Raw genomic sequence first — 13,220 nt, 5'->3', positions numbered from 1 at the left:
TTAACCAAAACATAAACTCAAATCAACTAAATAAAAAGCCATCTTAAACCTTGCTTATAGTATGAAAAGGAAGAAAGGAGAAAAGGAGAGAGGGAGGGAGGAAGAGAGGGAGAGAGAGAGGGAGAGGGAGAGGGAGAGGGAGAGGAAGGAGGGAAGCTTGCTTCCTTCCTTCCTTCCTTCCCAACAGTGGAGAAAATAACCATGGAAGGAAGGAAGGAAGGAAGGAAGGAAGAAGGAAGGAAGGAAGGAAGGAAGGAAGGAAGGAAGGAAGGAAGGAAGGAAGGAAGGAAGGAAGGAAGGAAGGGAAGGAAGGAAGAATAATTTGGGGGCTCATTTATTTATCTATATCATTCAAGTGAGTTATTTAATTGATAAGCTATAAAAAATCCAAGTAATAAGAAATAAATTAAACCTGCTTGAATTACAATGGGTTTAAATTCATACCCAAATGACCTATATAAAAACAAATAGTATTTCCCTGATATTTTCTTTATTAACTAATAAAATTCTATACTTAAGCTGTCAAGATCATGAGCAATGTGAAGATCATCATAAGCAACATGTAACAGCAGAGCACAGCTCCAGTTGCATTCAGGGGCAGGAAAGCATGTTGTTTTTACAATTAACAACTTTTCCAACCTTAAGAATATTCATCAAACCTACCAATAATCACTCCCAAGGAGCCCAGTTTTCTTCTCCTGCCTTCCAAAAATTTTAGCCACATGTACCTTTGGACTTCCCCTCAGAGAGTCACACATAAAACAGCAGGTCCTACAGAGTAGCCCTTGCAACATTTGGTTAAGGAAACTGACCAAAGCCTGTTTTTGTAAGTTACATCAATCATATCCTGGCTGTTGCAAACCCATTAGTGGAGAAAATAACCACTTCAGAAAAGTGCCAGTGCTGAGCGGTGTCAGCCACTCTGTTGACCATGTACGATGTCTTTTGCCAGCCTCACCCACAACCAAGCATATGCGCTCACCTTCTATGCCTCAAATGTAACTTTAGAGAATACTTCATCCTCAACACACCACGATGGAGTATGTCTAGAAGAAAAAAGTACTTATGCCACTCAAACATTCTGCAAAATGCAGGCACTCAGGAGAGTTCCTTGAAAGGAAAGAGACTTCCGTGGTCACAGTCATTCAAAGTAGAGTAGAGGAGAGAAAAACACGTGTGATGAAATTGTCCTCAATTCCCCTCTGGATCCATAGGGCCAAGGATGTAGAGGGTTGAGGGCTTTTCAGTCAAGAGTTCATCTTCAGATCCCAGCCTTTCCTCCTGACTCCTTGGCCTCTCCCATGGAAATCATTTGGGCTACCCAATGTCCTTTCTCCTGGCTTGCACCCACACATATGGTTCTACTCCACAGCAAAAGTCTATAACAGGGTGACAGTACAGTGGGAGCAGAAGCCCCACACAGCTGGAGTACATCCACAGCAAACGTTATGCTATTCCATAGGCTAGGCACAGCCTTGAGTTAGCGAAAAGTCCCTTGCTGGGAATTTCCTCCTACGGTGACACCTCAGGAGGCACACCATGTACATCTGCATCTTCCAACTCAGGCCCAGCTACCACTTTTAATTCTTGCTCACCAGCTTGGCTGCTGCTCCACCAGCCTTTGCTCTGGGATACCTCATTTTCCACCATCTTCTCTGTCCGGCCTAAGGGCCTGTCTATATACCCCTTCCTGGTATTTCCTGATTTCTCAGTCTCCTCCCTCTTTCTCATCTCTTCAACCCTTGTTTCCCCATTAAATACTCTCTCCTATCCCATTCTTTTAGGAGCCCATTCTAGAAGGCTCTAGTTCTAATTCTAATTCTGTTCTACCATCTTACATCACCTTTACTTCATCCTTTAGCCCTTCGTTTCTCTATCTCTAGGGTGAATAATCATACTGGTTTGCCTGAAACAGAGGGGCTTTCTGGAATCTGAGACTTTCAGAGCTAAAACCAGGACAGTCCTGGGTAAGCTGAGATTGTTGAGCCCCCTACCTCCCTGGAACACTTAAAGTTACTTTCTGCCTCACAGCCCAAAATACTGTTTTTATTTATATCATCCCTTTTTAAGTTCTCACCATATGTTTGGGCAACTGAAGTCAATTTCTAACGATGCCAATAAACATTGTTAAATACCTAACAATTCACATTGACCTTTTAATACCAGTTCAGTGACAAAGTATACATGTTCATTCTTATCCTAAGTTATTTTCAAAATGATCATTTAAAAATGTCTGTCCTTTTTTAAACCCTGCCTCCTTTTTAGCATTATTTCTATAAAGGTTTCTTCCCTTTCTCACTGTTTCTATTCTTCCATACAATCGCTCCCTTCTGCACCCCTCTTCTCCCATTCCCATCCTCCCTTTGGATGCCATCTCTCCATTCTCCCCTTAGTGGCCTCATTGTAGTAGAGAGGGACAACAGTGGTTGCCACCACAACCTTCAGAGGCTTCATAAATGAGGCCAACCCTACGAAAGGGCCTATCTGGACCTCTGACAGGTAACCCCATGAAAGCCCCCTCAGTCTACTTATCACAGCCCTGCTAGCTCCTCACATACTGTCCCTTATTGAAACCAGGGTTTCTGGTGCTTAGCTTGTACTTGTGACCTCTCTAAACTGTCTTCACCTGTTTTTTTTTTTCCCCCCACCAGGTTCCTCTCTAACCTGACACTGCCAAGCAAGAGGTAGCTACTCGGCACACTCTGTCCTGCTACCTCTGAACATACAGTCACTAAGCCCTTTTTCTTTCTGAGTTTTACTACTAAATATTTTAGAAGACAGAGTTTCAAGCTAAGAAGGAAAAAGAGATTACAGGTATCAGAAAACTCACACAATTTGCCAGAAGCAGATAAAATAAGACTTAGAGGGAAATTTATTATTAAATGCTTATATTAAAAAAATAGAAAAGTCTAAAATCAAATATCTAGAAACTAGAACAAAAGGTCCAATTAAACTCAAAGTAAGCTTAAGATAGAAAATAAAGATAGAAACAGAAATCGATGAAATAGGAAACAAAAAAAACAATAGGAAAAAATCAACAAAACCCAAAGACGGTTCTTTAAGAAGATCAATAAAATTGATAAAACTAGCCAGACTGATCAAATGAAAAAGGGAGAGTAAAAAGAATTACGAATATCGAAGGGAGAGGGCACATCACTCCTGACAATACGAACATTAAAAGGATGAGAAGCCTGGAGATGGGAGTAAGGAATACCTGCAAATGGGCTCAAGAGAATTTTGAGGATAATGGCAATTTGGGGGATGATCTAAAATGGGATTGTGGTGATGGCTGCACAACTCTATAACTTTACTAAAGATTATTTAATTCACACTTAAAAAGGATGAATTTTACAGTATGTAAATTATACCTCCATGAAGCTCTAAGAAAAAGGATGAGATTATCATAAACACCTCTATACCAATAAATTTGACAACAGATAAAACTGAAAAATTCCTTAAAAGATACAAACTACTAATGCTCACTCAAGAAGAACTAAATAACCCGAATTTACAGTTAAAATTTTTTTCCACAAAGAAAACTCCAGGCACAAACATTTAAGGAAAAAATATTACCAATTCTACACGAATCCATTCCAGAAAACAGCAGAGAAGAGACCACCCTCCATTGCAGTCTATGTGGCCATTATTACCCCAATACCAAACCCAGACCGAAACCAGTATAGGAAAACTATAGGCTAATTCTTTATGAGCACAGATACAAATATTTTAAACAAAATTTTAGCACATTCGATCCAACAGTATATAAAATTAATACATCATGATCAAGTGAAGTTTATTCTTGGAATGCAAAATCTGCTTAACTTTAAAAATTAATCAATCTAATTCACCATATTGATACACTAAAAAAGAAAAGCCACATAACCATCACAATAGATACTGAAAAAAATGTTTTATAAATTAAAATCCATTCTTGATCAAAACTCTATGCTGGGGTGACTTCAGCAAAACTGCAGAGAAAGGACCTTTGAAAAGTCTATCCTCCATAAAAGCAATAAGAACATTGACAAAAAATGGTCAGAATCAACTTTTTCAAGACTCTAGAAATTAACCAAAGTCTTGCAGCAATCTGGGAGCATTTATTAAAGAAACATGGATAAGTCTTGGTAAGAACAGCAAACTATGAGGAACTTTTAAACTTAGCCTATTTTCTCTCCCTAGTTCTGTGGTAGCCTTGAAAATCAACAGCCACATCGTGTGAAAAACAGAGGTCTGGCAGCCACTGGAGGAGGCACAGCAGGGTTACAGTTCCTTCGAAGCCTCATTCCCAGAGAATTTTCACTATTTAACCTGTCTAGTGGTTCCCTGGAAGACAGCCCTCGCAAAGCTGACCTGTCTCAGAGCTCAAAAAGTAGAAACCGCATTTTTCCTGAGGATGTTTGCTGAAAACAATCAGAAGCAATTATCTAACATCATGTTATCTGAGATGATGGATAACAGTTGGGCAAACAATAGGCTAACCAAAAGGCTTATTATGAAAAGCTGGAGAAATGAGATGTCCATGAAAAGCTCTAACATATTCCTGGGAATCTAAAAGATCATGCACATGTACAGGGCTGCTGCTAGCAGACCTACCTTAAAAGAAATACTAAAGGAAGTTCTTCAGGCTGAAAGTAAGCGATCTCACACAATAATTCAAATTTACACACAGAGCAATGCAATGGTAAAGGTAATTATGCAATTATAAAACACCATGTAAATGTACATTTCTGCTCCTTTCTTCTCTTATCTAATTTAAAGAGCAACTGTATGAAAGAATATTATATAGTTGTATTGTTAGGCTTGCAACATATAGAAATGTTATTTTTGCCAATATTAAAACAAAGGAGGTGGGTGTAAGCAAAGATGTACTAGGCTAAAGAAATATCACCAGATGGTAACTCGAATCCACAGGAACAAATGAAGAGAACCAGAAATAGTAAATAATAAGGTTACTATAACAATTTATACATATGGTGTGTGTATGTGTACTTGCATCTCCTCTAAGTTTCTTTAAAAGACATAAAATTATATAAGTAATAACTACAACAATGTGTTACTGGGTTTACAAAGATATATAAATATAATATGTATAAAAATACTACCACCAAAAAAAGAAAAGGGAATAAAACTATATATAAGTAACATTCTCTATCTTTGAAATTAAGTTAATATAAATAAAAAATAGATTCTAATAAGTTAAGATGTACATGGTAATAGACATACAATATTATCCAGTCGTGTAAAGTTCTGACACATGCTACAATATGGATGACTCTTAAAAACATTATGCTAAGTGAAATAAGCCAGGAACAAAAGGACAAATATTGTATGATTTCACTTCTAAGAAATATCTTAAAAAGGCAAATTCAGAGAGACAGAAAGTAGGTTAAGTGATTAGCAGGCACTGATGAAGAACATATTGCTTAATGGGTAAAGAGTTTCTATTTGGAGTGGTGAAAAAAATTTGGAAATAGCCGTGATGGTTGAACAACAGTGTGAAAATGATAATGCACTAGATTGTACACTGAAAATGGTTAAAATGGAAAGATTTATGTTATATATATTCTACCACTATTTTAAAAAATGTATATGGTAAACCTTAGAGTAACCACTAAAAACAAACATTTAAAAACAGTGAAAATATCATTAAAGAAATTTAAAATATTACATTAGAAAATATTCACTTAATGTAAAGATGGCAGTAAAGGAATAGAGGAACAAAGATACCAAAAAAATATATTACAAGAAAGGAAAACTACAGACCAATATCTATTATGAACATAGATGTAAAACCCTCAACAAAATATCGGCTAATTACATCCAACAATGTATAAAAAAAATTATAAGCCACAACCAAGTGGAATTTATTCCCATCATACAAGACTGGTTCAACATTCAAAAATTAATTTATGCAATCTGCCACATCAACAGGCTAAAGAAGAAAAATCATAGGATCATATCAATTGACACAGAAAGAGAACTTTACAAATCCAACACCCACAAAACAACAATAAAACAAGAGAACTTTACAAACAACAATAAAACAACAGCAACAACAACAACAAAACAACTTGTTGGCAAATGAGGAATAAAAAATATCTATAACATCCCAGCTAACCTCAGACTTAATGGTGGGAAACCGGATGCTCTCTCTAAGATTGGAAATGAGGCAAGAATGTCCCTTCTCATAACTTCTATTTAATATCTTACTATAACCACTATCTAGTGCAATAAGACAAGAAAAGAAATAAAAGGTATACATATTGGGAAGGAGAAATAAACTTTCTGTTTGCAGATGACATGACTGTCTATGTAGAAATCCCAAAGGAAATAATGTAATCCCATTCAATGTAATCCCAAACACATCTCAGCAAACTATTTTGTGGATATCAACAAGCTGATTCTAAGGTTTATATGGAAAGGCAAGAGACTCAGGATAGCCAACATAAGATTCAAGTTGGAGGACTGATACCACCAGATTTCAATACTTAATATAAAGACAGCATAGTATTGACAAAAGAATAGACACATAGATCAATATAACGGAATAGAGAGTCCAGAAATAGACCCATGCAAATATAGTCAACCGATTTTTGACAAAGGAGTAAGGGCAATTTAATGGAGAAAGAATAGTTTTTTCAAAAAATGGGCTGGAACAATTAGATCGATATGCAAAAAAAAAAAAAAAGAATTAGACACAGACTTTACACCTATCATAAAAATTAACCCAAAATGGATCACAGACCTAAGAATAAAACACAATACTGTAAAACTTCTAGAAGACAATACAGGAGAAAATCTATGTGACCTTGGATTTAGTGATGGGTTTTTAAATACAATAATAAAAGTATGATCCATGAAAGAAAAAATAGATAAGTGTGACTTCATCAAAATCAAAAACTTCTGCTCTATGAAAGATATCATTAAGAGGATGAAAAGATAAGGCATAGATTGGGAGAAAACATTTGTGAAACATATATCTGATAAACATATCTAAAATATATAAATAATACTTATAACTCAACAAAAAGAAAACAACCCAATTAAGAAATAGGCAGAAGATCTGAATAGATGCCTCACCAAAGAAGATACACAGATGGCAAACAAACATATAACAAGATGTTCAACATCATTTGACATCAGGGAATTTCAAGTTAAAACAAATTAACAAATTAAAATGACAGATATCACCACATACCTACTAAAATTACTAAAAAAAATTTTAACTGACAGTACTAAATTCTGGCAAGGATGTAGAACAAAAAGAACTCATTCATTGATGGTTGGAATTGAAAATGGTACAGCCACTTTGGAAATCAGTTTGGTAGTTTTTTACAAAGCTAAATGTAGCCTTATCATACCATCATACTCCTAGATATTTACTCAATTGGTTCGAAAACTTATGTCCATACAAAACCTGCACATGAATGTTTACAGCAGCTTTATTCATAATCAATAAAAACCAGAAGCAACGAAAATGTTCTTCAACATATAAATTGAATGGATAAATTGGAATATTATTCAGCAATAAAAGGAAATGAGTTATCAACCATAAAAAGACACAGAGAATCCTTAATGCATATTGCTAAGTAAAGGAACAAAGTCTAATAAGACTATATACTGTATGACTCCAATTATATGACATTCTGGAAAAGTCAAAACTACAGAAAGAGTAAAATAATCAGTGCTTGCCAGGAGTTTGAGAGGAGGGGTAATGGATGAATAAATGAAGCAAAGGGAAATTTTCAGGAAAGTAATACTATTCTGTATGATATGTTATGGTAGGTACATAAAATTGTGCATCTGTCAAAACCCACAGAACTTTATAGCAAAAAGAGTGAACCTTAAATATACAATTTTTAAAAAAATCATTTGGAAGGTACGGGTATCTCAAGAAAGAATGCGGACTATGACTGTATTAAAAATATATGAAACAACCTCATTGAAGGGGATGGAAGAAAAAGGTGCTAACCTAAGTAACTCTGGAAATGAGTGGAGCCTGCAAGACCAAAGGGAAAGGAACTACACATAAGCACTATACTATAGTCAAGAAAGTTTTTTTCCCATGGAGTATGGTCTAACAATTCAGATACTGCTGTATGCGTATGCTGAAAATGAACAATTAAGTAACTGGACGGAGATGGTGGGAGCCAGGTTTCTCACTGCTGGAGTGAAAAATTTACAAATAAGCAAGGGGAAGAGGCTAGAATAATCCATGTGGTACTGGAGTAGAATTGGAAACAGTATGAACTCATGTTTAACTTAATATAGAAACAGATGGTTACATATAGAAGTATTTGTAAATGTGTGTATACGCATAGGTTACTATTCACACATATATTTCTTAGCTCTGTCAGCTGAGAAGGCTTAAAAGAAAAGACATCCCTAGTAATAAATAGCACACCTAGGAGTGGAAAGTTATGCTCCCCCAACTTGAGGGTTGCATATTTACATAAATTAAGCAGTGACCACAGAGAACAGCAGGGCTGGAGGAGACAAGACAGGCAGGGAAGCATCTGGAACTGCACTGCAACAGGGGCAAATGTTGGGGGTCAGGAAGAGGGGTCAGGAATGGTCCCTACCTATCAGCAATGGTGCTGATACTCTAAAAACAGGAAAAACAAAACAAAACAAAAACAAAAACAGAAGCAGGCCCACTGGCCTGAAGCAAAAGTACAACCCAACTTGAGTAGAAATGAAAGCATCTCTAAATTGACATTTGGCACCTTTACTCCTTCCATCCCTGTGTGCTCTGAAAGCACCAGGACCAGAGGATTTAACTGGAGTGTAAGCTCCAAGAAGCGCTCTGTATGAAAGCCTGCTGCCATGGCTTTGGTGGGGTGTGCAGGTATGTTGAGAATAAGACAGTGTGCTGAGGTGAAGAGCATTGTTGGCTGAGCCCCAAAGACTAAGTGTGGTCACTTGACCCATTGTTGAACAGGCCACAAAAGCTGGCCCCTTCACAGGCCAGAAGAGACATTCTGGAAGGGTCTGCATTTACACCTCAGTGGCTCCCCTGGTTCCACAGGTGATCCCCTGAGCCTGGGGCCATGTACCAGACCCGGGTGTAAGAAATGGGAAGTTGGAATGCATACAACCATGTGGGTCCTGGCATGGGACACTGGTAAGTCAGAAAGGAAGGAGCAAGCAGGTGTAAAAAGTTCCGGAGTCACAGACTTGATTTCTGAATGGAACTCTGCAATTCTCTGCTTTGAGACAGTCACCTGCCCTCTTTGCACCTCAGTTTCCTCATCTTTATAAACAAGTTACCCGACTTCACATGGTGGTCAAGGAATCAAAGGAGATAATGCATGTACATGTAGTTAGTAAACACACCAGATGCTAGACCAATTATTCTCAAAGTGTGATTCCAAGACATCTCAGGGTTCCTGAGACACTGAGAGGGTCTCCAAGGTCTTCCTTTTTCTAACCAGTATCTGCATCCGCGGGAGCCAGGAATTTCTTTGTAAACTTTCTCAAGAACAGCTGATAGGAGACTCCAACTGTCCTTTACTAAATCAAAGAGATTTTCAAAAATATAAAACCAGGCCCCTCTTACCAATATTTTGGAAGAGTTATTTATTAATGATGTCATTTGTGTTAAAATGTAATAGGCTTGTTATTTTAGAATGAATATTTGTTTTAATTCCTCATACCGTAAAAATCGATAGATACAAGCAAAAGCTCTTCCGAGACTTCCATAATTTTTCGCGTGTGAAAGGGTCTTTAGACCAGTATGGGAACTGCTGTGCTGAAAAACCGAATAGAAAGTGTTCCTATTCATCAGGTGAGCAGCCTCAGGCTGACTCCAGGACCCCTTTTATAAAACCTCTGCACGTTCACAGTTACCAAATTTGGAGGAGGCTAGTTTTGTTTTCTGGGGCTGACAGATCGAAAGTTTGTACCCATTTTCCAGGCCCAGGCAGGGTCCCTCCCATAGGGAGGCGGTGGGAACTACCCTCGCAGGGCGTTTGCGACCTTGGCAGACAGAGGTCGAGCCGGCGCGCGGGAAGAGCTCGGTAACCCCGGCTGGCCAGGGTTCCCGCCCGGAATCGGGGAGGCCGCGCCGGCCCGCAGGGCTGAGCACAGCCGAGTGGCGGGGTTCTGGGGATCTGCACTCACAGCCTTAGCAGCGCCGCCGCCGCCGCCGCCAACGCCGCTCCACGCACCTCCCTCCGCAGCAGACGTAGCGCCATCTTCCCGACGCGCGCGCCCCGCCCCCGCCATGCCAGTCTCCACTTCGCCCCGCCTTGGGCCACGCCCCCAACGTCGCCACGCCCCACACGCCCTTCGCCCGCCCCTCTCCGTCCGCGTCCCAGCTCTCCCTGTCACGCCCCCTTTTGTCCACGCACCTCCCTGTCCCTGCACGCCACGCCCTCCCTGCTCTGTGCACCAGCCGGGATGGGACTATCAGAACTGCCTGGCTGTCATGGGGAGGAGAGCAGAGGTTTCAAATGGAAAGCTCCTTCTTGAGCAGTTTTTCTGGTGACTGAATCCAACTCTCCTCGAGCCAGAAAAAAACACAATTTCTAGGGATTTGGTGTTTTTGTTGTTAAAATACTGCCTCACAAACTTTACGAGCATCACCATGTGCATGCCTTGGTTAACGGTTAATCCATTATAAGATATATATGCCTGTAATAGGATCAGAACAGCTGCTGACATCTCTCTGAGCCAAAGAAATGCTTGCTGAAGTCATGGGTAGCAAACACAACTCTTCACTGCAATTCCTGCCGGTCTTTCAGCAAATACAGTCCCTGCAACTTCACAGTGAGAGACCGCTAAGTTATTAAAACAGAGTTTACTATCTGTGTGACTTTGGGCAAGTTACGTAAGCTCTGAGTTCTTCAGTTTCCTCTCCTATAAGATGGGACTATAAATAGTACTCCCCTCAATAGGGGAGTTATTATAGGGTTATTATAAGGATATATTGGGTTAACATATATATTTTATATATATATATCTATATCTATCTATCTATATAGATATATATAAAATATATAAAGAGATTAAAAGATATATAATTTATATAATATATAAAGAGATATATATTATACATATATCTATATCTATCTATATAGATAGATAGATATAGATAGATATAGATATAAAATATATAAAGAGATTAAAACCTTGCCTGGCCCAGAGCAAGTCCTCAGTCGTGTTAATTACTTCTCATTATCATCATGACATCAATTTTCTTCTTAAAACCCTTTGGTGGCTTCCAGTGAAAAGCATTTATTATAAAACCCAAATTCTTCACTACAACTCTGAATGCTTTACATGATCTGGTCCCTGCCTGTCTTTCCAATCCTATCTCAGACTCTGTCTTCTTTCCACATTTCTTTAAGTTCACTAAGCCTCCTCCCACTTCAGGGCCTTTGTATATGCTCTTCCCTATCCCCAGAATGCTCATGGCTACACAGTCTCATCTTCCAGGACATTTACCCTGCCAGCCACCTGCGCAAGGGTGCCTGTGAGGATGACCCAAACTAGAGTATAACTCCTCCCGGCCCCGACGATTTCACTGCCAAAGCAATCTGATCATTTCCATCATGGAGTTCGTCACAATGTTTATTTGTGTGTTTGTGAATTTACTTTCTTATTGTCACCTTATCCCCAGTGGGAGAAATAATAGCTCTCAACATGGGAGGAAACTATCAATCAGGTAGACTTTTTGGGTGCATTATTATCATTTAGGGTGCAGGGCTAGGGATGTACAGGCAGTCCCACTAAGAAAGGCTGTTAGTGTTCTGCTTTAGAAACACCATCTTCAGGAATAGACTGAACTCTTTGAGAGCAGGGACCTAGTATATGTTGTCATTGCTGTGTGCTCCCTACACCTTCCTCAGTGACTTGTAACCAGTATGTATGTAGTAAATATAAGATGAAAATGTTCCACCAGCCTCATTATAATTCTGAGAACTGTCTTATGAGTAGTTATCCTTATTAAGAATGCCCTGATCCTTAAGGCTTTTTAGGTAGAGCAGGACTTCCAATGACTTATTTGCTATAGAAGTTTATAGATTAAACTTCTTTCAGATTCTGCTTGAGGAAATTATAGCTGTGCCCAATCTCACCAGGACTGTTGTGATTTTCTCAAGCTTCTTCATGAGATTACAAACTTGTAGGTTTTAAGAACTGTTTCCTAATGCTGGTATGTTTTAAATAAAGTTTTATAAAACTTTATCTACATAGAATGTTGATTTCTGGAGGATGTATTTCCAGCTCTAATAGATAAAAGGATCCAGAGTTTCTATTTTGAGGCTAATCAAATCTGTCTTTACTCACAGTCCCCCAAACTGAAAGTAAAATAAAGTATGTTTGCACCAAGGACATTACAAAACATAAAATTTATCAGGGTGAATAATTCTATGAAACCCATTACCCTGTTGAGTTAAGTAATCTGGTGGGATAAGAACCTGGCAGAGATTCGAGAAAGAAGGATAGGAGCCAGAAATATCATGCCTCTGGTGAATAATAGATTTTGAATGGGTGGTGGTGGGTACTAGAAAAATCGCCCAACACTGAGAATTGTTGAAGCTTTGTGGGGTACACAGGGTGGGAGTGGGCTATATTATGTTTCCTCAACTTTGTGTGTGACAGAAAATATTCTTAATAATATATTAGAAACAAAAATCAATTCAAATAATGCTTTGTATAGAAAGAGTCGGAAGCAAATTTACCCAGAGTCAATGATGGTTAACCCTCAGGCCCCTTGACTTGCACTGGCTTCTTCCAAGTGCCCACCAATCTGTTGACAAGATCACTTGTTTCTGTAAACTGTACAAAGGATGATATTTTAACTAACAATGGTGAAGTTACCTTTTCTGCCTACTCCGACTTTCCCTCTCTCAGACTTCCTTTGTGTTGCGTGGCATTGGAGTGGCCGTGGCATTTTGGGGGTCCAGAAAAGGAGAAGTTGAGCTGGGATATATTTGGTTTAGGTTTAGTAGAATATGTTTATGTGATTTGCAGTCACTTCCGTTTTCGGTTATTATTAGCAGTCCTGGTTTAGAACTGGATGTGCTGACACACTGTGCTGACTAACCTGCAGAAGGTACAGGTTAGTGGTCATATCTCAATAACAATGTGCCCCTAGGGCACCTGGCACGAGAAGTATGTGTCTAGTGGAAGAGAAACAAAATTTTCGAAATGTATGGAGCCAGAGACCATCTACAGGAAATTCTTCCAATTATTGGATATGTAAAATGACAGAG

The 13,220-nt window shown here is 38.8% G+C and overlaps 1 protein-coding gene across 4 annotated transcripts in view; it reads right to left on the bottom strand.

Moving 5' to 3' along the window:
- Positions 1 to 10,211, bottom strand: part of CLYBL (citramalyl-CoA lyase) — a 215,700-nt gene extending 205,489 nt beyond the window's left edge. For 2 of the 4 annotated variants that reach the window (XM_039849578.1, XM_039849577.1), the window contains exon 1: positions 9,657 to 10,100. In XM_039849578.1, coding sequence (XP_039705512.1) covers positions 9,657 to 9,784 — 128 coding nt within the window. In that variant the 5' untranslated portion in view covers positions 9,785 to 10,100. Of the gene's footprint in view, positions 1 to 9,656; positions 10,101 to 10,122 lie in introns of those variants that run through there. The other 2 variants (XM_039849580.1, XM_039849576.1) reach the window with 2 other exon arrangements.
- Positions 10,212 to 13,220: the final 3,009 nt, after the last annotated feature.

This window comes from Pteropus medius, unplaced genomic scaffold (genome assembly GCF_902729225.1).
Source record: "Pteropus medius unplaced genomic scaffold, Ma_sr-lr_union100, whole genome shotgun sequence".
Lineage (NCBI taxonomy): Eukaryota > Metazoa > Chordata > Mammalia > Chiroptera > Pteropodidae > Pteropus > Pteropus medius.
This window is presented reverse-complemented; position numbering and strand designations above follow the sequence as displayed.